This window comes from Perna viridis, chromosome 2 (assembly GCF_037379345.1).
Source record: "Perna viridis isolate PV_CMFRI_1.1 ecotype Kerala chromosome 2, ASM3737934v1, whole genome shotgun sequence".
NCBI lineage: Eukaryota > Metazoa > Mollusca > Bivalvia > Mytilida > Mytilidae > Perna > Perna viridis.
Window position 1 is genome coordinate 58,531,118 of NC_142446.1, and position 27,461 is coordinate 58,558,578.

The 27,461-nt window shown below is 33.4% G+C and overlaps 2 protein-coding genes across 4 annotated transcripts in view; both read right to left on the reverse strand.

Annotated features, from left to right (window-relative positions):
• Positions 1 to 604: 604 nt before the first annotated feature.
• On the reverse strand, positions 605 to 13,973 carry LOC148626247 (von Willebrand factor A domain-containing protein 8-like). Its single transcript, XM_088570100.1, has 4 exons — positions 13,803 to 13,973; positions 10,570 to 10,819; positions 3,305 to 7,678; positions 605 to 1,638 (listed from the first exon to the last, which is right to left on the reverse strand). Exons 1-4 carry the CDS (start codon positions 13,851 to 13,853, stop codon positions 656 to 658), a joined length of 5,658 nt encoding a protein of 1,885 aa, XP_088426226.1. The 5' UTR covers positions 13,854 to 13,973; the 3' UTR covers positions 605 to 655.
• A 3,783-nt stretch (positions 13,974 to 17,756) lies between these two features.
• LOC148626248 (conserved oligomeric Golgi complex subunit 3-like) overlaps positions 17,757 to 27,461 on the reverse strand; it is a 28,313-nt gene continuing 18,608 nt past the window's right edge. Inside the window, exons 17-22 of one of the 3 annotated variants that reach the window (XM_088570102.1) lie at positions 25,317 to 25,340; positions 23,824 to 23,906; positions 20,669 to 20,803; positions 19,385 to 19,591; positions 18,526 to 18,624; positions 17,757 to 17,990 (exon numbers count right to left, since the gene is read on the reverse strand). In XM_088570102.1, the coding sequence (XP_088426228.1) occupies positions 17,958 to 17,990; positions 18,526 to 18,624; positions 19,385 to 19,591; positions 20,669 to 20,803; positions 23,824 to 23,906; positions 25,317 to 25,340 (581 nt within the window). In that variant the 3' untranslated portion in view covers positions 17,757 to 17,957. Of the gene's footprint in view, positions 17,991 to 18,525; positions 18,625 to 19,384; positions 19,592 to 20,668; positions 20,804 to 23,823; positions 23,907 to 25,316; positions 25,341 to 26,013; positions 26,026 to 27,461 lie in introns of all 3 variants that reach the window. The other 2 variants (XM_088570103.1, XM_088570104.1) reach the window with 2 other exon arrangements.

Below are 27,461 nucleotides of genomic sequence, written 5' to 3' on the forward strand. Positions count from 1 at the left end.
AAAACCCAATATTTCTTTTTTAAAACGATACAACAAAGATATATTCCTAGACCCACTAGTATTTTATTTTAAGCCACATCAATCTAGAAAGTAAACAATCGGTTCTGATTTTTTGTTGTACAACTTAAGTAGAACAATTATAGCCTTTCCTGCCCAAACATCCGTTTTTGTTTATAGAATTTTATTCCAATGCATGCTCTTAACCCCTCCATTACGTATAAAATATTTGCGCCCATAGAGCAAAGTGAGTTTTTGTATACATGTACAAAATTGTGGTTAAGTTCATATTTTTTTTCTTGTAACTGGTGTTGAATGTATATTGTAATTCAGTTTGGAATTTTAATGTATTATGTCAGAACTACGGTATATATCGACATGGGACGATAGTAATAATAGTTTTTTTAACTTTGTATTTGGATATGTTCAAATTGCTACAATTTGCATTACTCTACATAATAAATAGATCTGTGTAAATTAAATACATCCAGGATATACATAATTCAAGAAATGTTTAGATTGTCTCTTGCCCGTTTTAAACAATCTGCCATAGAAATTCATTTTTTTACACCCAAAGAGATTTCAATTGTGCTTCAGATTTGAAAAATCAATATACTGCACTTTATTATTTCAGAATTCAACCTATACAAAAATATCATCAACTAGATGAAAGCATGGTTGAGGTAAATATCTGTTGTAAAATTTGTGGCAAGCTTCGTGTGTCCATACAGGCAAACGCATGCCCCATCGGAAGTTCCTTTATTAACTGATCAGCCTGATCTTCGAGTGACCCAATAAAAATGGCATACGCATTGACCTTATCATTAGAGCGCAAAATCTGTCCAAAACGGCGAGGTGGAATACCGTACCGATCAAAGTTTGCATCACTAAGAACTATCACAAAATGTTCGTCGGCCTCCTCCTCCGATAAAGTCTCAATGGCATGTTTCGTCGCTGTCAATGTATTATCCCCACTCAAACAGAACTGAGAATGAGCGTGCATTGTTTTCAATATAACAAGCCTTTCTTTGTTATTTGCAGGGACTTTGTCTGGCCTACAAAGTTCCAATTTGTGATCTTCACCAGAATGTCCGATAATATCGTACTTGAATTTCTCTTCATAATTTTGAAAAGCCTCCATCATCATTAGTGTGGCTTCCATTTCACGTTCAAGACGTCCGTCATAACCGTTAAATCTATACATACTTCCCGAAACATCAACGACCAATCGGATCCTTTTTGGCTTTTCTTGTGGAGTACCAAGTTCTGGCTCCTTCTCGCCCCTTCTCTTATAAATGGACTTTTCACCAGTAAGACCTTCAATTAATTTGGAATCGTCCAAATCACCATGCGCTTGATTTTTCAACCATTGTCTTTCTTTCCCTTTTGCCTGAAGGCTGTCTAAGACTACCCGTAATGACTGAACCTGGCTACGAACACTTCCAGAAAACTTTTCGTAAGTATCAGCATCGTACTCACTCATATTAATCTCTTTGAGCCTCTCCTTGAAAGCTTTCTGTGCCATTTCTCGTGCTGCTTTTAAGACTTCTTCCGGAACTTGATCTTTCTGCCACTGAGGGACTTGATATACCTTTTTGTGGCCTCCATCCAATCTGTATGGTCCTCCGATACCACCAAGACCTGTAACGAAAGTGTAAAATAAGAAAAATGCAAAGTATCTATTATATAATAAAAAAAAACAACCGTGCTAAACATATAATACATTGTACACCCGTCCCTCTTTGTTTGGTGTTCGAGGTTAAATAGCTCGAGTTATTGTTCGAGGCATGAGCAGGACAGCGGTATTATACATTAAAACGTCCGTCAAAAGAGTAATCAAGAGAATCAAGATTCTAGCGGAAATCATTAGAATGTAATCCAGGGCTAAAGACCAGATATGGAAAACAGACAAAAACACAACAAAGAACATAACGTAACTAAAATAATACATACAAAGTAACGAAAGTAAATGAGCAACTCCGACTCCACTAAAAACTGGGAGCATGGACCAGGTGCACCGGTAGGATAAGCATCCTCTGCTTTTCAAGAAAACACCCGCATTGTTGCTCATAAAAAGGTCAAAACCGGGGTAGACGAAAGAGGAAAGGAAAACTATGACACATTGAACAAATCAGTTTTCATGGTGCAGATGAATTCACCGTAACGATCCACAAGTTCATGATGACGACCATAAAACTACTGTTGTGTTGACTAAATTATGTAGCAACATAACCGATTCAGAAGCCTAATTGCAAGAAGTCTAGCGCTATACAAAAAGTCTGCGTAGTTTTTACACTTTTTTCTGTCCTTATTTTGGACATAATGCTATAGCTTATAACTTAAATTATCTTCCGTTGCAATTTGTTCAGGTTAAGGGCAAAATTTTGATCGACTGACTGGACTATAATTTCAACGATGCATCATGCAACAGAGTAAACCCCAATTATTTTAATAAACGAAATTTCGAAAAAAAACTGTTGGGACAGGAAGGTTTGTTTAGTTTTAATTTCAGCTAAATTTCACGGAAATGACATAAATGTACACTAAATCATAATTAAGTAAAACTTCTTTGGAGTGTGGTACTTCTTATGACTAGTTAACCAGTAGTCTTGGTAAGAATAAAGCAAATTCTGCAATATGTGATACACCCTATAAAGGCTACATATATTTATTTTTGTCATTAGATTGCTTTATAGGTCTATATGATGAAATGTATAATTATTCGTTCCAATCTGTCTGCTCTTAGAAGATAATCAAAATTGAAAATCCAATATATACCATTGTATTTGAGTGTCATACAGAGCTATCTCTCTTCGTTTTGAAATAATACAGTGCATTCTATAAAATGTTTATCTTCTAAGAAAACGGCTTATATGAAAAAACGAATGTTTATTTCTGTTTACTATGACAATTTAAATAAAATATCAAAATAAAAATATGTAGGCTTTTTAACCATGAACCACATTTTGCATGATTCTTAGCTTGAGTGCTACTTAAATATAACTGCTTCCGAATATTTACTACAATCGCCCGATAATATCTATTAAGTTAATAGGTAACATTTTAACTTTACACCTTAAATACTTCCAATTTGTACTTACTGTGTAGTTTATATAAGAATTGAGTCAAATTTATAGTATACGTGGAGGATCCAAGGAGGGGGAATCAGGAGGTTCGACCATCCTTTTTTTGGTAAAAACTAAAATTTCGTACAAAAATGAGAAAGTAATAGCCAGAAACCCCCACATTATTTCCTTGACCCCCTTTTCAAAATATCTGGATCCGTGTCTGGACATACTACACGAACCTGCTGTGTTGGCTCCTCCAGTGCCACCAGCCCAAGTATTGCCACCATGGTGTTCTGCTCCAGTAGGATCAACTTTACCATGCTTTGGACTATCAGCTTTTCTTTTTGTTTCTTTGTCGTATGTAACTTGCAATGGTTTGTCGTTTCCAAACCCAACCATCCGTCTCCAATCCTCCAGAGATCTTTCTATGTTTATTAAAGCGGTTTCCCACATCCGAATACAACCTCCCATATCAACGGTAACAATTCCATCATTACTAGAAGGAGCCATCAGCATTGATGACTCTGATATGTTGTATAGCCAGGAGGTATATGGAGATGTCCGTGTTGCCCCTGGAACGGGTATGTATCGTAAGGTTCTATTAACAACATCGGTTACCTCTAGAAACCCACTAACATCTTTTGGTTTCTGATCTTTTTCATAAACGTAATCCGGTACTTTCCATGAAGGAAGTGCACGTACAATTTGACCAGACTTCGGCAAGTGTAAAATCGCTCCTCTTGATTTTGAGGCTGTTTGAGAAGACGTTTGTTTACCAAGCAACCCAAGCATCGGATCAGATTTACCTGACGGAGTTGACTCAGCTAATGGCGTCCTTGGAATAGAAAACACCTCCACTTCTGAAGAATCTGGAAAGCCCCGCAAAATAGTTGCATAGCTATCCGGTGACACCGTTATCCTGTTAGGTCCGTCTACAGTTTTTTCTAAAGATTTTGATAGTTGAGCATCACTTAAAGGTAAAGGTGCAGAAGCAATTAACTTTAAATCTACACCTTGTTCATTTATATGACTTAGAAGGAAGTCATTTTCGTCATTCATATGTACGAGGTACTTCCTATTGTCAGATGCCGTTACTATCCACTTGTTATCTCCTACTTGAAGAACGTCCTCTATATTCACTGGAAGAGAGATACAATGAGTGTTGGTACCAGTAAATGCAATCAGTTCATCTCCTCCTTCTTTGAAGAACAGGACAGTTCCTTTTGAGTTCGGCATAGAACTTGGTAACATCTTGTAAGGATTGGGGTTCTGAAAAGCCGTCGAAGGGAACATTCTCTTTTCGGTTTTAGTCTCCGGAAGCGAATCGGAGGAAATTCTAATAACCTCTCCTTTTTCATAATTCAGAGACAAAAGAACATTTGTCACCTCCTCATGAACAAGTAGAGTATCATCAAGAGGTTCGGCTAATGGAGCTAACTTCACTCGCGGACGGTACGATCCAGACGTGGCGGGAAACAAGTCGTACATGTCGATAAAACTGGCTTCAGAATTCCGTGGATTAAGCGTAAACAAACCAATCGGATTTGCTGTTGCAACGTGTATAAGGTCAGTGTTACCCTTTCCTTGTGACCGGTTTTCAGCTTTAGTGACAGCAATATCGCTTATAACCGTCGTTTCATGCATAGGGAGATTCCAGAATGCTTCTTCTTCTGAAAATGTTGTTGCTCTAGGTTCTTCCTTTTCAAGTTTAAAACGTTGCAAAGCTATTTCGATTGGCCCTTTCATGTTGACATACTTAGTTTCAACCGGCAGTGCCATTAAAGCAGTATTTTTACGATGCCCTTGACTTGAGATTTGAAGAGATCCTCTCAAATCAAATTTTGGTAAAGGCAACAGTTTGGCCAAATTGACAATGGCTTCAGTTGCCCCAAAAGGTATACCGTGTTTCTGCATTGTCTTAATGATGGTCTCTTTAATTTCATTGTTGTAGGAATCGAAGTCGAAGACATTTCGAACCACCGCCGTCAGTCCGTCGTTCGGATATTTCTGAATATGTTTTACCATGTTAACAACTTCTCTGGTTGAATAAGGATAAGCTATAAGACCTTGATCAGCCAAATCTCGGAGTTCTCCAAAGGCCTGTATAAGTTTCCTAAGTGTACTAATCGAAACGTCCGGACCATACTGTTTTAACATTTCCATTTCAGAGTCCATATCGGGATTGTCTATAGCATGACAACTGAAAATGTCACCCAAAGAACCAAAGAAATCATTACCCAAAAACGGAAATCCAGGGCGATTGGCTAAAACTATCATTCTGAAGTCTGGATGACTGACAATTACATCAAGACTTGGTGTCATTCCAGAGTTATGTGGAACTATCCGTCTTCCATCGCCTAAGTGCATTTCCCCAGACTCAACTAATGTTTTCAGAATGCATGTTACATGAGTTGGAGCCTTGTCGGCTTCATCAACGACAAGCACATGTCCTTCTTTTACAGCACGAACCAAAGGCGAATCCTCAAAGATAATGATGCCATCTTTCACAGTTGGTTGTAATGTCAAAGTTTGCACAGTAGTGTCTCTGTGGAGTTGTACATATTCACGAGGTCGGTTCAAAAGTTGAAGAAATCTATCAACAATTTTGTTTTTACCAACACCTTGGTTGCCAACAAGCAACAAATGCTCGCCAAGAAGGAAATCTTTCATCATGTCCTCCATTACGTTGAGATGCTGATGATTTTCGTAAAACAAGATATCTGGAACCTTTGTTCGGTTTTCAGGGTTGTAAAGAGGCACAGACGTTTTCCCAATCCGTAACTTTCCATCTTTGACTTCACATGTGATATCTTTATCTGATGAACCATCGATATCTGATTTCGTTTTCCTAATGTCTGCAGCGTCTAAAGCTTGGTCAAGACTAACTTTAGGAAGTTTAGGCAAAAACCTTGCCAAACATGCTTTTTGTACGATACCATGAAAGTCTTTACTAGGGAAAGCAGCTAAACGTTTTGCGATCCTTAGAAGCTGACGAGTTGACAAAGAAGAAGCTACAGAGTTCATTGCTGGGTCCGTCGAAGATCGTAGTTGATGTACGAATGAAAACAATTTTGACAGATCTGGACAGTCTTTAACAACTGATTGTATAACCTGCATCTCCTCCTCTTTTGATAGCCTTCTTTGATCATGAAACATAAACATAGTCAGCATTTCCGGTGTCATCCACTGCTGTGTAGCACTTCCGGTGACTGGGGGTTCTGCTAATGCAACAATTCTGAACGCTGGGTGAATAGGATGGATTCCCTTACCTTTCAACTCTTCGGCAGATTGGCCAGTCGTTTCAACGATCTCCTCAAATCTATCTTGACGCAAAAGTCTAGTTCCATCAAACAGCTGCAGTTCTCTGTCATGAATTAACCTGTGAAGAACTCCAAAAGATCCCTGGTTTATTCTATGGACGCCATCTAACACAGCCAGACTACCCTCTAACGCCGCAGTAACTAATGGTGACATTCTCCAAGTTGTGTCCCCATTGGGTAAAGTATGTCTCTGTTGAAGTAGATCTCTTGATGTCATATCTTGATACAACATGATTGGTTCGATATGGTATCCTAACAGTTCAGCAAATTGTTCCACGACAGCACTTTTCCCGCTCCCTCTTAGTCCAACAATACAGAAGTCTCCGACTGCATGAGACTCAATCATTTCAGCTAACATGGTATCCAAATATCCCGTTGATACAAAAGTTTCTTTTCCTTGTCGCAATGGTTTCGTGCCCGTTTTAACACTGAAGTTAACGTTATTATTCACTTTCACTGCTGCAAGATCATTTGCTGTAGGTGGTGGAATGATTTCACCTATCTTTTTTGACGTATCTCTTCCTTTCGACAAGTCGAATTTATGTAGTAGTCCTTTGACTGCCGTTTTGCCTTCCTTCCCTAACATCACTTCATACGGATAAAGTCTCTGAACTAAGTTATTAACATCTGCATCTGGAGATATGGACAATACTTTAGCTAATAAGTGAACATTTGAGATGGGAAAATCTGGCAACCCTAAAGTACTCGACTCTTTCGTCAATACCGCTGTTCCAAATGAAAGTATTCTAGATATCTGGTGTGTTGGAAGATTGTTTATTTCGTCTTGCATACTTTGCATCAATTCTTTAAACGATGGCGGTACGATATCTCTGGCTTGGAATCGAGAACGAAGTGGTGGATCTAAGGGATTGCCTCTATATCGCGGAACAGGGTGCCCAAGGGCTATTACCCTGAACTTTTCATTTACACGCACTAAATTCAGTTTATCAAGGTCTTCTTTTGTGTGATCTTCCAAAAGTTTGTCATATCTTTCTGCAGCGACTAAGAAACGACCATCATCCAGCTGCATCTCATGGTTTTCAAGGAGATTGTTCAAAATCGGTAAAACGTTCCTTTCTGCCTTTTCAATGCCCTCCAGAAGTAGTATTCGGCCTTCTGTTGCAGCTCTTACTGCACACTGGTCTATGTAGTATGCGTTACCTGTGTGAATTTCCCGTCGTTGTTTAATGTCGGACTCAGTTGTATCCCTTGATAATGAAATGTATTCTCCTTCCCGATTGGTTAATTGTAAGTACATCATTGCAATTTGTCGTCTGATTGGCCCAGGTGCACCTACAATGGGTAGGAAGATATATCATTATAAACCGTATTTCGTATAATTTTATACACATATGATAAAGATTGCTACTATCAAACATGCTATGCCATGGTCATTAGATTTCATTGGACATGTTATCTTTGATTTGAATGTTTAAGAGCTCTTTGACCAGCTTCTCTTTCACGGCACTGTCGGTTTTGGTCCAGTGTCGTTTTTGGAATTACATGTTCAGTTTTATATCAAATTAGTGAGGATTTATACTTTCAACAACAAAACAAATCCTAACTGCGTTGATCCCAGCTAAAACGAACAATAAAGTTTTTGATCACTTCGCTTACATGTTTGTTTAATTACAATTAAGCTTTAGCTTTGGCAGAATGGATATGTACCAGAACCCGAACTATTGGTTTCAAGCGATCGAGAAATATGGTACTTCAGAGTACTCAAGAGTACCTAAAAATCGAATATATATTTAGCCGATTGGCGAAGCATAGTAGAATAACAGTTGCTATAAGCATACAAAATGTACTTTGAAAAATTAGAAGAAAACGAAATAGAAATTTAGGTCTATGGTTATGAGGTGCACACTAAACTGGGTCTGCGTAGTAGCAGAGACCTATAGTTACAGGCCTAGGTCAATGGTACTAGGTAATTTTCAAGTGTGCACTGCGGGCACTGAGCTAATTTCAAATAGAACGAAAAAATATACTCAGTCATTCCTTATATTGTAATTTTAGTATCAAATTTCAATGAGTATATTACCAAAAACGTTGATTGTGTCACAATCACAACATTTTGTCCATATGATAAAAAAAAGAAATTTATCAGCCAATCGAGAAGCGTGCTTTTGTTTAAATTAAATTATTGAAAATATGAAATTACACTATTATAAAGGTGACAAAGTGATGCTCCCCACTCCACATGTATATAATATATAATATAATCGTTTGACCAAAACACCCTACATACAGGTATAGAACACCCCACCTACAGGTATAGAACACCCTACGTACATATATCGAACTACCCTAGAAGCATCTTGTGAAAAAATGTATTTTTTTCAGAACAATAAAGTGGGCTTCCCACTAAGTATAAATACACTTTCCCAAAGTTTCATTTTAAGTAGTAGTCTTTGTAAGAATCCATTGCAAATTCTGTAATACAATGTATGTGATACAATCCCAAAAAGGCCAGGCATTTTAATTTTTTGCTATTAAGTTGCTTTATACATGTAGGTCTATATGAGGAAGTGCATAATTCCAATCTGTCTTGTATTCAGTGTCAATTACAGAGTTATCTTCCTTAATTTTATATTATAGAGTACATTCTTTATAATTAATATCTTCTAGGAACAGGGGTTATATGAAAAATCACGTTACTTTCAGGTTTATTATACCATTTTAAACAAAATATAAAAAGTAAAATTATGTAGGCTTTCCAACCATTAATCACATTTTGCACGATTCTTAGCTGGAGTACTACTTAATTGGTGCACGTTTTCTAGAGTTATAGTGCAAAAACTTAATGCCACTTTCTTTGCTATCAATAAATTTCTGTAAACTGAAAACAAAATGGTAGAAGTTTTCAAAACACTAAAGGAAGCTTAAATTTATTTGGTGCAAGCGTTTTTGAGTTAATGTGCGGACAGACAAATGGTTGAGGTTAAAACAGAATGCCCCCAACTTTTAGTTGCAGAGGCATACAAATTTCAACCAAAAAGTAATGAGCAATAAAATGCCTTGCATTGTGTAGCTTGTATGAACTTAGATGTTGAACCCTGAACAGTTGGGGTGAGTATGGACACACCATTCAAGCTTGATGCAGCTGTGAAATTTTAGATCGTATAAAAAATTTGCAATTCGGTCAGACTCCAAGGAAAACCACTACAGTTGATAGTAATATTGCTTGTTTAGTCATTTGAATAAGGCATACTACATAACGGATAATAGCTACGATGCATCTTATTTATTATTTTAACTCAAAAGTTTAATTTTCATTCTTCTTGAGGTACTAAAAAATTGGATGTTTTATGTAAATCAAAGAACATGCATAACCATACATTTTAATAGTCCAATTGATGCTTTTAGAAAATTCCAAATTATAAGTTTAAATTGTTCTGATTATTCACTAACAATGCAGATTTTTTTCCACAAATTTCAATGTCAATTTTAGATATTAATTTTTTTTTATTTGAGCACCAAAATCCTTTGGAAAATGGTTCAAATCTTTTATCACTTCCTACTAGAATCAAAATTGGTATGTACAAACTTATAAAAACAATAAATGTGGTGTGTAACCTGAATTTTTTTTTTTAATTATGATATCTTTCAAAGAAAATAACATTAAAGTGTATATACTATTACTTTGGCTTTTATTATATTAACACTTGTGAAACTTGAACCCATCATATATAAACAAATAAAAGCTAGTGTGTGTATCCATAAGAATAGAGGGAATAGGAGATTTTATAATACAAGTACATGTGTGTACATTGATTATTTGTCATGTTCTAGTAGGTTACAAGTACAAAGTGAAATCAACCAAAAACCACAAATTGATTAATATTATACACATACATGTATCGGTATGTTCGAAGACTAAATGATACAACAAACTATGAAAACATGTAGTAAAAAACACTAACAATTGACAACTGACCAAGTGCACTGGCAGAGTAGAGAGCCCATACTGCTTAAACCCTCCTTGGTAAAATTTGTATAAGACTTGACATGAAAGGCAAAAAATATTCCATCACACAGAAGTTTCTGGTTTTTACACAAATTTCATATTTTTAGTATGGTCGGACAAGTTAAAAAACGGTTTGGGCAATTCCATGATTTTTACAGTTAAAAACCTGATTTTTGCCTTTGGCTTTATTTTCTGAACTACAAGTTGTTGAACGTACCTATCAAAAATACATCTTGTCCTAATGCATCTTTCTGCATTATCCATTGTAAGTGTCTTAGAAAAGACTGTGGAGTGTCCTTGCTCATATACTTTGTTGGAACCAACTCTGGATGTTTAGCATCCTTTATTGCTATGGTAACATCTCCAATACTGACGCTTGACTTGCCAGAATTACTGGAACACTGTCTAATGGACAGGTACTCTGCTGATTTACGTCCATGGTTACCTCGCAGTGCACCAGACAAAATCTGTAAAATATAGTAAGACAATATGTTATAGCGATTTTTATAAATAAAAATAAAACTAGAAGCCCTATTTGTCACAGAAGCCCCCATGTTATTTGTTAGTAGTGATTTTTTTCAGTAAATCAAATGAGTCTGTAAGACACTAATTATGTCCCTGCTCGCTAGATTTGCCAAATTAAGAACATGTTTCTTTTTGTATGAAGAAATGGTTGGCAGATTCAGAAAGGTTATGTACTATTGGTTGATGCAGTAAATATTTGGTATTTTAGGCTAAGCACTGCAAAAAAACTTGTGATAAGAAAAAAAGGACTGATGGACGGACTGACAGACACATAAAAAATGTTAATACCCCCAATAACAAATCCCTAACTTTGTTGTTTGGGGTATATTTCTGACAAAAACTACTAAGTCCAACTATCACCCTTTTCTGTAATATTCCACAAAAATCAAGATCCTATGACCTTGCACACCATCAATATGTGTAGAAACATCCTGCAAAAAAATATTTTAGATGTACTTCAAAAACTACAGGAGGAGATACATGTAGCCGGACAAGCCATATCGCCCTAATTCTGATGAAAATGACATAGTCTGACTATCTCCAATTTCTGTAATTTTTCTTGAAAATCACAATTGACCCTGCACACCTTCATCGTGTGTAGAAATATCTCGTAGGATATTTTAGATGTAGTTAAAAAACTGTATGAGAAGATAGCCTGAAAAGCCATGATCATGTATAATCCGGATGGCACGACTAACGAACGGACAGGGGTAAATTAATATGCCCCCAGACTTTTTGTAGTGGCGGGATTGACAATTTCTGCGGTCAATACTGTAACAGAGTGCTCAGTTTTCATTGTATACATGTTCATAATTTTTGAAACAAGTCCATGATTTTAGATAATATTTTTTTTGTACTTCAATGCAAATACTAAAACATTGTAAATATGTATGCCCTACATTATACATATGTATATAATATCATGTATACTTAATGAGTAAAATTTATTTTACTTAAGGGGATAGACCTAAGGTAAGGGATACAACTCTTATAAGTCATTGGAGGGTTTGTATTCACCAATTTACATCAATCTCATGTAAGCATCACATAACTTGGACTGATTTTGTTCTGTTTCAAAGGAAAGCTTGAAAGGCTTCCGTGAAATTGAATATAATACAAACATATCACTGATTTCAACAGTTATATTCCTTACCCTAGGTCTACCTCCTTAAAACAAAAATCTGATTCTGTCATTAAATTTTCTGTGAAATACAGTGAAACCTGTCTAAACCAAACTCCTTTTATGCTAGACTTTAAAACTGTTTTAGACAGGTGTTCTGTTTACCAGGGTTCATAATACATTTATATTAATAAGTTAAAAGTGTCTGGTTTAGACAGGTTTTCAGATTATTCCGAATTTAATTTACAGAAACATGATCAGTAGGTCTGGCAGTCATCCTGTTTACATTATTCATAGAAAGTTAAAGACATAGTGAAACCTGTCCAAATCAATTCCTGAAAAAAAATGAACACAAGAAAAAAAAGTCATCTTCTTTGGCAGATGAATCAATTGAACCTGTATAAGGTGATCAACTGCCTAGAATCTGAACAAAATCTTCAATCTGACATAGGTTTAAACTGGTCTGGAGCTGGTATGTCAGTTAACTACTAGCAGCTAGTACTAAGTCCTTTGTGCAATTTTGTAATGTAAGATCAGATTCTTTATTATTTCCATTTAAAACAAGGGCTCCGACCTTTTAGCACTGATTTTTAGGTGTGCTTAATAATTGTGTGATAAAAGCTGGAGGGTTGTGATTTTCTTTCAATATACATTGTACAAGCTACACAAGTATACAAACAACAAAATTATCAAAGTTGTCCTTTCAAGATTTAGAACCGTAATAATTTTATTTAAGTACATGTACATGTATGTATCTTGTATTACACATCATTATGCATTGTACATGTATGTAACATGTCATTTTTTATAGTCAAATATCATCATCCAGAAAAAGAATGAATGGGCAATAATATTCACTGGATATGATTTCATCCCGAGAGTATTATGCCTTACATGTACAACGTACATATGCAAATTTATGCATATACATACATGTATGATGTGTTAATTTCTTGTATTTGATTTCATCCATCAGTGTTTGACAATGATTTGCAAAATACAAAATATATTCCAGCAAGAATGTTGGAATTCACTAAATGAAAAAATTACTAAAACCAATTAAAAACCTTTTTTAGGCAAAAACTAGCTGTTATTGCCCCAAACCTCTAGTTACAATGATCCATTTAATAGTTCAGAGCTGAATCAAGATTTTATAACAGTTAAAGAAGTCCATGGCAGATGTAAAGTCACAATTGTTTTTGCCTTTGGTTGATAAGTCTCTCAAGATAAACTGGTAGTAGGCTTAGTATTTTTCCTAGGTTGCCATTATTCTATTCCGAATTTCCTCTGACCCTGCAACCCTCCTCTTTTTTTAATTTGGATATTAAACCCATCATAACAATATCCAAATAAAAAAGAGGAGGGTTGCAGGGTCTGAGAAAATTCTTTTTAACCTTTAGTCCAGATAATCAATGATGTTTGCTGAGGCACTTTACTCTGCTATATACGACTGCCTCGAAGGGGCGATCAAACAAAATAAAAATTAACCTCCCAAAACAGCATAAATATTTGGGCTGTCAGATTAAAAAAACAGCATGATTATCTGGACTAGTACAATGTAGCAGGCATCGATAACATATGACCTTGTGAACAGGCCTGTTAATTTCTGCACTATGCAACTTGAATCTAGATCTATCCTTTCCAGCATAGCAGTTACATAGAGCTTCCTACGAAACATCATGACCGTGGCAACGTTATACAATAATAATACATTGTAAAGATGCACTGCTTATAAACTTTTCAACAGATACATGTACGACAGATATGCCCAGCTCATCGCCTTGACGCAAAATATCAAATATTACCTGAAGCCTGCGAATAGAGCGTTCGACGCTCATCCGTGCTACTTGAAACATTTATCACTGTCGTGTCATAAAGTAGGATGTCAATAATATAGGTAACTTTCACAGTTCAAAGTCCGTTTTGTTTATCGTTTATGGGCGCAGACATTTTGTAGAATTACCAGCGAGCTCATTGAGTTACAATGTATATCGGTACACACGCAAGATCGCCACATAATACACTTTATATTATAGCTTATCAAAATTACGCTAAAATGGACAAGAGAATTAAACAAAATACCACAGACATGTATTTAAAAGTTAACCCGATGCAAATGCATAACAATGAAGATAGGCAACAGAGCCCCCCCCCCCAAAAAAAAATCCTTGATAAACACTTTGATAAGTGGGACCTGGGTCTCCGCCCCTGGATCCGCCAATGTATGTACAATTGAACTAAACCTATGTCAAATTCATTTGAACAGATTTAATTCCGCTTATTAGTACCTAAGTATACAACTGATTTGAAGAGAGGTATAAATCAATTATACATTTCTTTAAATAAATTAAAGGTAGGTGCAATTCAATTAAAGATAGGTATAAATGAATTGGTCTTATCTTCACCGACTTCTTATATTGATGTATGCATATCTGTATTCACTTAACTAACATTGCACGCTTGGTGCGAAATTAATTATGCGCACCGAAGCATAGCTCGACTGCATTCTAAATTTCATTTGGTTAGCTGACGCTCTAATGCCGAGGCAATATATTGATAGGTATAGTGAATTTGCATTGTTTTTATAAAATTTAGCTTTTTTGGTTTAGGATTAGATAATCGTTTTATTTTGCGATACTATGTTTTATCGTTTGTCTATAATTTAGCTATTATTCTGATATTTGCTGAAATTTGCAATTTGCAATAGAAATCTAATTTTTTTATGTTTTTTTTTGAATAAATTGCGAAAGCGCTTAGCAAGCTTGTCAGCCTTAGGTTCATTTTATTGTGTTTTTGGTCGTGTAGAATTCCAATCTCATACGTTGTAGGAGTAAAATTTCTATGTATTTCCAATCTGGATGTTGGAAAAAAAAACCACATTCCATATGGGATAACTTACGTCTTAATATTGGTGAAATTAGAAATGCAACAACAAAGGGTAACATTTTAAATCACTAAGTGCACGATTCTCGAATAGAAATGTAGGTGCAGTCTTACCAAATTGTCAATTGGAAGAGGAAAACTTCATAACACGATGTCCAACTCTTGAATGTTAATAATACTATAAAGAGAATTGTTATTGACTACTGAGTTGGTTCACAAAGATGGAGACAACACTTTATAGAGACGTAACAATTATGGTACATTTGATATTAGATAGTCAACAATTATATAGCTCTCATCTAGCTTTCCTACCTCAGGAAAATTCTCTACTTAGCCAATAGGAATTTATGTTATAGACTGCACTTGGAAAGAGTATCCCTCTTAAATGATTAAAGATAGTTAGGTCAGTGTGGTTGTGCTGCGCTATATCTATTGATATTCGACTTTAACCGTTAAAATGATTTTCATATGACTTACTTTACAATTAGAAGAATAATAGTGTGAGAATAATAAGCTGAATTCCTTTAATTATTATTTGTCCTATAGAAGTCAGTGTGGTTGTTCCGCGCTACCTTTTTGTTCATTAAAACCCAGGAATTGCATTTTATATGCTATTAACTAAATGATGTTGGCTAAATTAGGTCATTGTGGATGTTCCGCACTTTACATCGTACATATTGTTTCCAGCTATTCAGAAGCGATCTCTTTCTGTCTAATTCGAAGGAAAAAATATGGAGAGAAAATCCTCATCGTACAAATGTTGGAAAGTCGTAGTGGTAATAGTCAGCAATTCTTTTTGTGACAGTGTTTTCTGATTTCATGGGAAAATTTTGTTGAAGTTTGATTTCATTTGACCCACAAGTATGAATTTCAAAAGTTCTGAAAAAAATAAGAGTAGGATTATAAGATGCACCTTAATTCGCTTTTGAATGATATGAAATAAGCCTTGTTAAGAAACGTGCACTATTTGTATCATGTTTTAAGATATTTTACCTCACAGCAATACGCATGGTGTTTGCAACATGAAATTGTAAGCATTGGATAAGAATACCCGAATTCTTAAAATTAAAACAAAACAGGAAGGTGGGACAGCAACCAAAATCGTTTTATACGTATGTCACAACTAAATTAAGCCACATTCAAAATTTGAAATCAATCCATCAATCGGGGGTCGAGATAATTGCGACAAAATTCGGAGGGACAAGGTAATTCTAATTATGCCACTCATATTATTATGTGGGCGTGTTATAGGAAATATTCCGACCTTGATTTCAGAGATAATTTTTGGATAAGGTATAGAAAGTCCCTAAAAATAAGCACTTATATTTTGCATATCAGTCCATAAGATTTATTATTGGATCCCAAAGCTAGAGACCAATTTCTAAAATGCTTTGCATGGTACCGCTTGATACGACAGCACAGGTAAAACCATGTATTGTTGGGACAAATATGGAAAACCAAATTCAAGGTTCTTAATTTGAATTGTGATTAAAGGTTTGACAAGATTCTGACATGACAAGTGGTCTGAGAACTTTATAAAATTTGTATAATAAGCGAATCATACTAAGAAGAAAAAGCTTACAACCTTTCCGTCCTTTATCCCTTCAAGGTTAGGGCTATTATATCCATCAAAATTTTCCTTTTGTGTTATGGAACCTAGCTGGACAAATACACAGAGATATAAACATTGAACTTATTTATTTCCCTGACCCCCCTAAAAATGTATGGTATTGGTCTCTTATTACTTCATGGATATTATAACCTTCCCCTAAAATCATCCCTACCATAGGTAGTCTGTTTCATGGTATTGAACCTTTTGATATACTTTCACACATGTAGAACTACCGCGGTAAGTTTTATACATAAAAACACTTCTTTCTGGCCCCTTTTTCATCTCTTATATAACCCTAATATTAATCAAAACCATTCTTTTGTCGTATGGAACTTCATGGCATAATTTTACAGAGTTCTACACACTAATACACCAGTTATTTTCTGCACATTACCTTGTTTCTAATTCAGGTCTCATCTCAACCTTCAAAATAATATTAACTTTCCCTTTAGCTCCTTGTGATATAATGTCATAAATATTTATACATATGCTTGTACTTGAGCTGTGAAATTAGTTTTCATGAAATAATTGTTTCTGACCTCTAATTCCAAAACATTTTGGGACCATAAGGACAAAATTAATACCAACCTTCCATTTGTGGTTTGAAATCTTTAAATGCTGCTGATCAGAGGTTATTCCCTGAAACATGTACAGCATACCAAAATTTGCAGTATTTATATCAGTGGTATTTTTGTATCATGTCCACACATACTGTCAACAAGAGGATGCTAGCATCATACCATTATAGGACCACAATCTTTTTCCTCGTCATTTAACATACATCATTTCAGAATAGCCACCATAGCAACAGTTCATAGGATGTCAAATGTTTTATTGTAGGTCAGCTAGTTGCAGAAACATCGTCATCAGGACAAATGCGACAGAGATTTACAACGAATGAGGTAATGAATCATTGTGATTCCAGTCAAAACTAGTCGACACAAAAAATATTTGGCATCCTGAGGAGAATTGTTATAGTGGCTATTCTGATGTATTTTTATATAAATGACACTGCATTCATTGTGTACCTACAGGTATCCACTCTCTACGGTTAGAACCTACTTTTAGGCTTAGGTAGTGTTGGTTTACTCTTGATTCAAATATTATTTCCTTCAAACTTCATGTAACCTTGCAGGTACTGAATATGTGTTTACTTTTATGATTTTAATTATATATTTTTTTCACATTTTCAAAGTCTACAAAAAATGATGCAACCTGGCAGGGACCAATACATTAATTTATAATGGATTAGAAAGAAACAACAGACAATTTGCCTCATTTATTAGATAACTTCCATATAATCCAGTAATAAACCATGATTTGATAACAATAACAGATACATACATGCATAAATTACACATCAATTTAATCTATTGAATTAAAAAGGCATAAATATCACAGTAATAGGTCCCTCATCATAATGTCCTGGCTTTTATCAAAAAAAATCGAAGTTTTCAATCTATGTTTATTTTCCCAATGTTGATAATAACAAATTTATCTGAAACAAAAAACAATAATGGCATTAAAATTTTAATAAACTATAAAAGAAATACTGCAGCTTCTTTGTTATTTGTGGGGTAACAATTTTTGTGGATTTCCTTTGTAGTGTGGAACCATGAAACTACCCAAGAACAATTATCAACTCATGTTATTTAATTTAAACATTATAACCAACTCACCACGGCTGGCCTGGTATGATGTTGAAATTTAATAACTTATAAATATTAAAATAAAATATTTTGCGATATTCAACTTTCACTCACTCATTATGAAATCTATGAAAGTATCTTGCTACCAGTCAAGTGTCAAGGAGGAAGAATTGAGTGGTCTACATCCCAACACTTCTTAATAATTTATTCACAAACAAACCAACAATATATCCTTATTCCTCTACGATACCTACACAAATAAATGATTTACAATGTAGGTTGACTTGTTCCTGCTAGCCTCAACAAAACAAGACTATGTACTTCAACCAAGGGGAATTATTTCCCAAATGACCATAAAATAAATCTCTCATACAACAACTGTACCTGTTCTATGCTGGGAGCAGCAACAATCTGCTGGTCTTCTTCACTATAGTGTTCATCTAATATCTTGTAAAGTTGCTGGAAACCATTCTGGATATTAACCTGTAAATAGTTCACAACTTATCTGAATACAGACAAGACAGATAACATATCTCATAAGTAGATCCATAAAGGCCTTCCCCTACTCAAAAATATGGTTGATTATATTGAAAAAAAAAAAACAAACAAAAAAAAACACTGGAGCTAACCTACCAAAGACAGGTCAGTGGCCACCCCCCTCCCCATCTTTCTTTCCTGAATTTCTGCATCCGCAAGAAAGTCTGGTGCTGCATTACTGTCATATATTATTTGTCAATACATAAATATCTTCAATATATACATGAACACAAAGCAAGCAAATATAGAGTGATTTCAAATTTACAAGTATTTTTAATTTAAAGGTAACCAGTTTATGTATTTTACCCCAACACATGTGACAGTTATGGTATACATCAGTTTATAGTGGAGTCTGGATTGAGATCAATTACGTTTGTTATTTTGTTTTTTTCATGTTCTTAGTTGTGCGCATCTATTTTCTTAGTTCTCCTGTCTGTAAATGTATTAATTTTTGCTATTTTTGTAGAGGACAGATAAACATGAAAAAAGTGGCTGACAAATTAAATGACTTGTAACACTTGGGACAGCTTATCATTCTTTAAAACCACCAACACTGGTTTCTGCAAATATGCTCACTTGACAGAATCTGTGAAAAATTAGCAACCGCAAAAATTAATCTGTATACAGTATGTTCTTTTTTTTTTATTATTGTTTGAATTTTGGTTCCCTTGATTTCCCTTTCAAATTTAAGAATGCTATGTATTACCTTTACAGGTTTGAAGAGAATAACTTCAGTATCCCTATTGGCAAGGTACAGTGCCATACTTCTGTGAACTGGTGACAGCTGTGTCTTAATATTTTTATAAGTCTCTGCAGCAATATCATGGATTTTCTCTGGTGTGGCAAATGGCTGAGAGCTCAGAGACACAGCTTTAATGTTATCATCATTCTTCATATTAACTACAACACTAGCCTGTAAAAATATCAAAGTACAAAAAATATTTTCCTATGCTGACTGGGGGCACACAGGGGCAGTTTTGCCTGTGAAGATGTATGTCCCCAATATCCAATGTTCAAAGGGGTATAACTCCTACAAAACTCAGAAATATGCACAACTGCATATCATGTCCTAACTACATACAAAGTTCATGTCCTAACTACATAAAAAGTTGCATGAAATTTGGTGCAGTATTTTCCAAGGAGATGCGCTTACAAAATTATGATGGACTGACAAATGGACAAATAACACACCTCCCGATCAAAGTTGGGGAGACATTATTTATGATTCAATACACACCATGATATACAATTATATCAACTATAGCGAATGATTATAACAAAATAAATAGTTCATTCATTCATGATCTACTTTGTCAGACCGTAAGAAAAGGGCTGGAAACTACAAAAATTGTGATCAAATATAACATAGCCTTTATAAAGTAATCAATATTGAGATTCAACCTATATTACAGACCACAGTGAAGTAATGAGAAATTATTGAAAAGGCATTTCATTCTGCATGGCTAAACCTATATGACATTCAATATTAACCTTTTATAGAAAGTTGTCTACCTGTATCCTTAATGTGTCAAGAATCTGTAAATATGGCAATTAATTTATTACATGGACTGAGAACAGTAATGCGTTTAGTTTAATAAGCGAGTATTGCAATACAAAGTACCTTACTGACAGAAAAATATGCTGAAGGGAATACAATGCAAACTTCATGAATAATTGGTTCACTGAAAAAAAGTATCTAAGTCCAAGGGCCTTAACTCATAAAAAAAACCAAAAAAACAGCATATCAGAACAAAAAACTTGAATGTACAAGTCACATCCATAAACAATTTAATGTTTACCTTAGTTACTGTGTAGCAACAAAAAGACAAAATTAGAAGAACTTAGCAATTTATATAACGCAGCTTGAATACTTGAATACATGGTTTTAAAAATGACAAAATTATAAATTAAGGCCTGACAAAATATGTGATTCTATAGGACTCTACATTACCCAGGTGTCAGATTAGAAATGTTCCATATATATACTGACTCTGGATAAAAACATCTGCAGTGGAGAAATGAACAATTCTGTAACGTGATGTATGAATTCTTCACATGTTCTCTTTAATTCTTGGTCTACATCTCTCTTGGAATCCACAAAATGTTCAGTTACCTGGGGTGTACCCTATAATTATGCAAACATGTTAACCATGAATGGACGTTCTAATGACTTTTTAATACAGATTTATTATTTATTGCAAAAAAAAAACACACAAAAAAATCTGAACAATGTAATTACTTCCTACTTATCATTTCTAATCAAGACAATCAATTATATTCAATCATTTGGAAAATTTGTTTACTGGTTATTTCTTTTTTCATTCATTTTTTATTATTATTTTTTTTAATGGGGGATTTCCCTGTAAATGTGAAAACAAATTGCCAAAATCACTAAATTCTTCCATCTTGACCTCCTACCATGTATCAAAAAAACCTATCATTGCAAGTTATAAAAAAAATCGAAATCCTGTCATCAAAATAATGGAAGAATTTATAAGACCACTATCAAAACTGATCCAAACTCATTCATACTTTAAATAAACACAGAGCATAAAAACAACTAAGAATCACTCCCCAGTCATTTGATATATTATATTCTATAACAATACATGCAGTCATTTCCCACTTTATACAGACACAACGTCATATAAATGTTAAAATAATATGTCATCTACATTGTCAAAAAGATTTGGTCATTCTCATGTTTAGTTATTCTTTATATTGATTTTTACAGAGAACATATTAGGACAAATTTTGGAAATATATGAGATAAGTATTTTTTGGTAAAATGATTTTAGGCTTTACCTATGAGGAATGGAGCTATTTGTTCTCAAATAACATTTAACTTAGTTGATAATGCACTGCTTTACTGTTATATCACTGATGTCTCAATGAATGGGAATGTGCAAGACTTCCTATAACATACAATGTGCAACTAGGTTCAAAGTTCAAACGACCACTTCCTAACTGCATACGTCATTTCCAAAATATATCACTTCAGACAAATTGATTTTGAGCCATTCATGTTACATAGCATTTCCATATTTATCAAGGACATGGTTAACACTCCTTCCCTATTATCTTTTTTTTTGTATAGAAATTTATCTGAATGATGAAAACCTCCATCAATTTTTCATTAAAGACATAAATTATGGTTTTACTGAAAAAAATAACTTATTTAATAGATTTCACAAATTTTTAAATGCTAGAACATTTTTTTTTGGTATGCAATTTTAAGATTTTAAAGAGCTAAGTATCCAAATAGGTCTCAGTTTCATACTGCAACAAAATATTCAATAAAATCTGAGCAGTGCTCAAGTTTGCAGAAGGTTGGTTTTATATTTTAAATTTTATATAATACTTTATATTAACATAATTCAATATGACCATTTTCACTTTTAGAAAAGATGCTGTTGTTTTTATTTGATCTTGGATACAAAATTTTTCTATCACCTGATTAATAAACAAGGTCATGAACTTTAAACTATGCCCCTTTTGATCAGACTACTTTAACCAATGAAATAATCCTGTCTTATACAGGAGTGTGTATTGGAATAAATAAATATGAATTTATCATAGCTTTTGCCAAAATATTAAATTATAGGAAATGTAACTAATATCTGAATATGTTATTTTGTATAAAGAAATTTGGTTAGATTTACACATAAGATAATTCGCTTTAAGCATAAATCGAACCAAAGTTCTTTATACAAGATAATATATTCAGATATTAGTTACATTCCTAAAAAAAAAATAAGTAATCATAGTGAATGTGAATAGAGTACATGTTAAATGCATAAATCATAAGTAATAAGAATTTATTGAGATAACTGAAATACTTGCTCTAAGTCTGTAATAAAACTTCTGCAGAAAATATTACAAGCATCAATTTATTTGATATCAATAAGAAATCAATAATAGGAGTTTTTATTTCGTGACTCAAACCACGAACTTCAACTACAAATAAAATAATAATGTGAAATTGAGTTAAAACTAATGAAGTCCAAGAACAAATAAGATTTCCCAAAAACCATCCATAGATAACCTTCAACAGTATGTTATGCTAGTATTCAATACTATAAAACAGTATGAGCATAAACATTGTTTACATAAAATTCAATATAGACTAAACTACACTATCTTTCTAGGAACCCTTCTTGTCTAAAAATAAACTTACCTTTATAATCCCCTTAAAGTACATTTGAAAAGTAAGAAAGTATGAATAGTTTCATTTTATATCATGTGACCTAATTTGGTTTACAATTTCTATATTAAGTACCCAGACAAGTTTTTGTAGGAATCAGGCAAAATGGAATAATATGAAATAAGCATACCAGTATAAAAAAAAACTAATCTGAAACAGACTCAAACTCAAGAAAGTCTGCATCACTGGACGTATTGAGAAATTTTTCATAAGAATGTTAGAAAATTGAGGCTTTGAAGAGAGTTATCCACGCCTGAAAATGCTGTTATCACTGAATTTATAACTCATTTTACAAGAAATCTTATCTTTATTCTTGAATTCTGGTGGTAGGAGTAGTCAATTTACACTGTCAAACTGGTGGGTTATTTTATAAATGTTACATCCACTGCATGATTCTTAAGAGTTTTACAATTTCACAAATGATTTTCATAAAGAAAAAAAAATTAAGCCAAAACAAGAAAAAGTTACTCGTAAATAAACAAGATCTTACTTCACTGAATTTATAACAATGTTAATAATAACTACTCATTTTTTTTGCTTGTTGCACAAAACAGTTGAGGAATGAAATTTTTATTACATCTTAAAAGTAATATTCATGTCATTGAATAGTATTCACCAATCCAGAATGTGATATCCAACACTCATATTGCACACCTGGGCCTGGTTGTTTAAAAATTTTATCAACTGGACAAAAATATCCATTGGATAAGTTTAGTACTACCTATACAAGTTATCCCTGGATAAGTTTAGTACTGTCTATACAAGTTATCCACTGGATAAGTCTAGTGCAATTTATACAAGTTATCCCCTGGATGAATATTTATCTCGCAGATAAAGTTTTGAACAACTATGCCATATATTCAGTATTTTATCAATAACTAGAAAACTGCAAAAAAATTCTGGTTATCTGGATTTAAATGTAAAATCTATAGTTTTTGTACCTCCAAAATGAACTGTAAAACTGCATTATTGCTGTTCAATTGGAACAACTTGGATTTACTGTGAATAAGGCCATATGCTGCATCTGTAAAAAAAAAATAATTAAATATAAGTGGAAAAATTACATCCTTGGAAACCCAGGTGTGACATTGTCACCTTCTACTCACTCAGAGGGTGGAGGGCACTCCTGGGTTTCTGAAGATGCAAACTGACATGATTTGATACGACTTTTTATCATAGTCCATTTCTATTGTGACAAAACAAAAAGTGTAAACCAGTTTATAAACAGATTGAATTTGTAAAAATAATATGTAGAATTAACTTTCCTACAATGCTTAACCTTCTACCATCCATTGTCATGTTGAACTACAATTATTAATTAGATGAAATATCTATCTCTTATAGTGTTATTGTTTGAACAAGTATAAAACATCTGAAATTATTATATAGAAAAAAGTGATTTATTGAATGTTCCCTGTGTAATCAATTTGATAATTCACAAGGTGAAATTAATCTTATAATGGCACTAATTAAATCTGTGTGTTCTTCAATACTCTTGATCATATTTTGGTTATTCATTCTTTCCAGATGATTATCCTATTATTAAAAGATATGGCTATGGCATGTAAATTACATGTAAAAGTATAACAAAAAAAACTACATCAGAAATTATTAACAAAGTTCATCACTAGATATCTTTTTTTAAATAACGTATTACTAGCATGCTCAAGGCCTTCATAAATAAATTATTTGTCAAAGATACTAAACAGGCCGACTTTAATTAGTCCTTCAAATATGTATGGGGAAAAAAAAATCAGATTTTTTATGCACAGCTCACCAGGTGTTTCTAGAAAAGCAGAGGATGCTTACCCTACCGCTGCACCTAGTCCATGCTCCCAGTTTTTGGTAGAGTCTAAGTTGCTCATTTACTTTATTTGCTTTGTACAAGTTATTTTGATTATTTCATGTTCGTCGTTGTGCGAGTCAGTTTTCCAGGTCTAGTCTTTGTCCCTGGATTTCATTCTTTTGATTTCCGCTAGAATCTTGGTTCCCTACTACTCTTCCTATTCAATTTTCTTCAGAGTACTTTCTTGAAGTGTAAACATTAATTTTTAAAGTGTGTATAAGAAAATCTTTTAATCTAAACTTGTTGCCCAAAGATTTCTAACCAGACTTTTTATTTTTCCTCTATTTCTTTTATTTTGACCCTTAGTCAGTCTTATGGAGTCAGATCCTATATTTTTCATTTAAATATAGATGCCAGCCCTATAAAAATCAAATTTTTGTCCTCAAAGAAACACAGCATAGACTCTATAAATATACTGGTTGTATTCTGCCGACAACAAAAAGCACTTTTTACCATACAAATGCATTTTCTTCCCCCAAAAAAATTACAGAACATGCAACAGTAAACCACTACACCACCTACATGAAAACAGACAAAGCATGCCAGGACAATGGGAGACAACTACAGAGCAAAGAAAATAAAACCTACCAAGAATGCCGTGCAAACTAGGATCTGTTGATTTTAAAACAAACAAAAAAAATAGTGAAAAAATAACTTGATTACTATTTTTTTTAGCGATTGGACAATTACTAGTTAGGTTGCAGGATAGTATGAATGAAGTTAAATATTGGAAAAACTGTTATATTAGGAACAATAATAGCTAATTTTGGGTTATATTTCAACATTCAAAATAACAAATTCATGCATCCATTATTTCTTGTTCAATTGTACTCATCATAGTACGGTACTATTTAAGGTTGGTAATCTAAGTCAGTCATCAGAGAAAAAATCTAGTTAATAAGTTTTAGTACAACCACTTAAAATGTTTCATTTGGTTCTAAGACTTAACAGTAGTCTCAAACAGAAATGAAATGTGGACAACTTTCTCCTAATACAGTAAAAAATTAATATTTAATCAATCTACCAAGACTGCATGTTTAAAATACATCATAGTAAGTCTAAGAACCAAATAAACTATTTGCGTGACCTAACAGATAAGATATATTTTAAGTGTTAAGAGTAAAAAAATCATAAAGCAGAAAAATGCATAGCAGTTAAATAAACCAATACTACAGTATAATTAGCTATGTGATATAAAACCATAAAATATATATTCAATGTGCATTTAGAAACAAACAAAAGTTATCATTGTACACTATACACAACAATAAAAGAAATACTTTACTGTTAAGTCTCTCTACAAAATGAAAATGTCTCCATCATAATAAAACCTGGTGTTTCATGACTAAAGTAGAAGTCTTCATAAAAATTAGGCAGGAAGTATTTCATGTATGTAAAAAAACCCAACCAAATATAATTTTATTTCCAATTAAAAAAAAATTATAGATCACATAACCAGGCTTAGTTTTTCATTTGATTGCCGCTTTTTTAATATAAAATAATATTGGAATGTATTAAACTGACATTTTGCAAGAGTTACTGTTCTTGATTTGATTTTTTTAAAGTGGGAGATGAATGTATGTTTTTTCTGCAAAATACAAATATATATATACAGTAAGAACTATAGCTATGTAAAATTATGGTGTATGAAGATTGAAAGAGCATTGTTTGTTTAGTAGGTTTTTTTTCCACCATGAATTACCTCTACCAATAAAAAGTTCCTGAACTTTATATGGAGTGGTACTTATTAAAATTGATGTATGCATTGTTGATAATGGTAAACACAATAAAAATTCCATAACAATCTAAAAGTAAAAAAAAATTGAAAAAAAGGTATAGGGGCATTAGACTATCAATATTGCCCCAAAATACCAATTTGTTGTAATAACATAACATAGGAAAATATTTAAATATTAAAAAAAAAAAGATTTTTTGTGAAATTAGTTCTTTGAAATGATGTCATAATGGCACCACAAAAATTGCTGAGAATTGTAAATTTTGTTGTTTTTTTTTCGGACATATTTAAATCAAGGAAACTATGTCCACACCCAAGAAACAACTTCATATTTTTACATATGATGAACTATGTAATAATGATTGCATTCACCAAATATCAATGGGTTTCTTTGGTGTGGACACAAATTCCTAACCAAAATATGACAGGAAACTGACCAAACAGTACAAAATTGACAGAATATCTGAAATTTAGTCAACTTCAAGCAATTCTTTTGTCTTTTAATACAAGAATCAGCAAGTCTTTCTCTTATCTCATTTGTTATGGGTTCAAGTCTCCAACTTCCCAATTAAATCTTATAAATTTTCAGTTGAATTTTAAGCTGATGAGAGCCTATATTGCCCCTTCTCCTTTAGTAGGCAGATTACTACAAAGCAAAAAAAAACTAATGCCAACAAACAAATAGAAATGATCTATGTTTTAAGGCAGTGGTTTTAAAGTGGGGGATTCAAAATGATGGCTTACAGATGATATTAAAATTTATAAGCAGAGCAAGAAGCAATATATTTTTTTTTTTGGGGGGGGGGTGGGGGTGGGGAGGTTGGTTCTGAAAAAAAAATAATGATATCATGCAAAAAATACAATTTTTTTGTTTTGGTGAAATTTCAGTAAAACCTAGATTTTATACAAAAAATATTTATATGGATATATTTTCCAATTTGAAGGCTCTGCGCCTCATTCTGAATCCACCAATGACTGATTTACTTAAAAAGGTATTA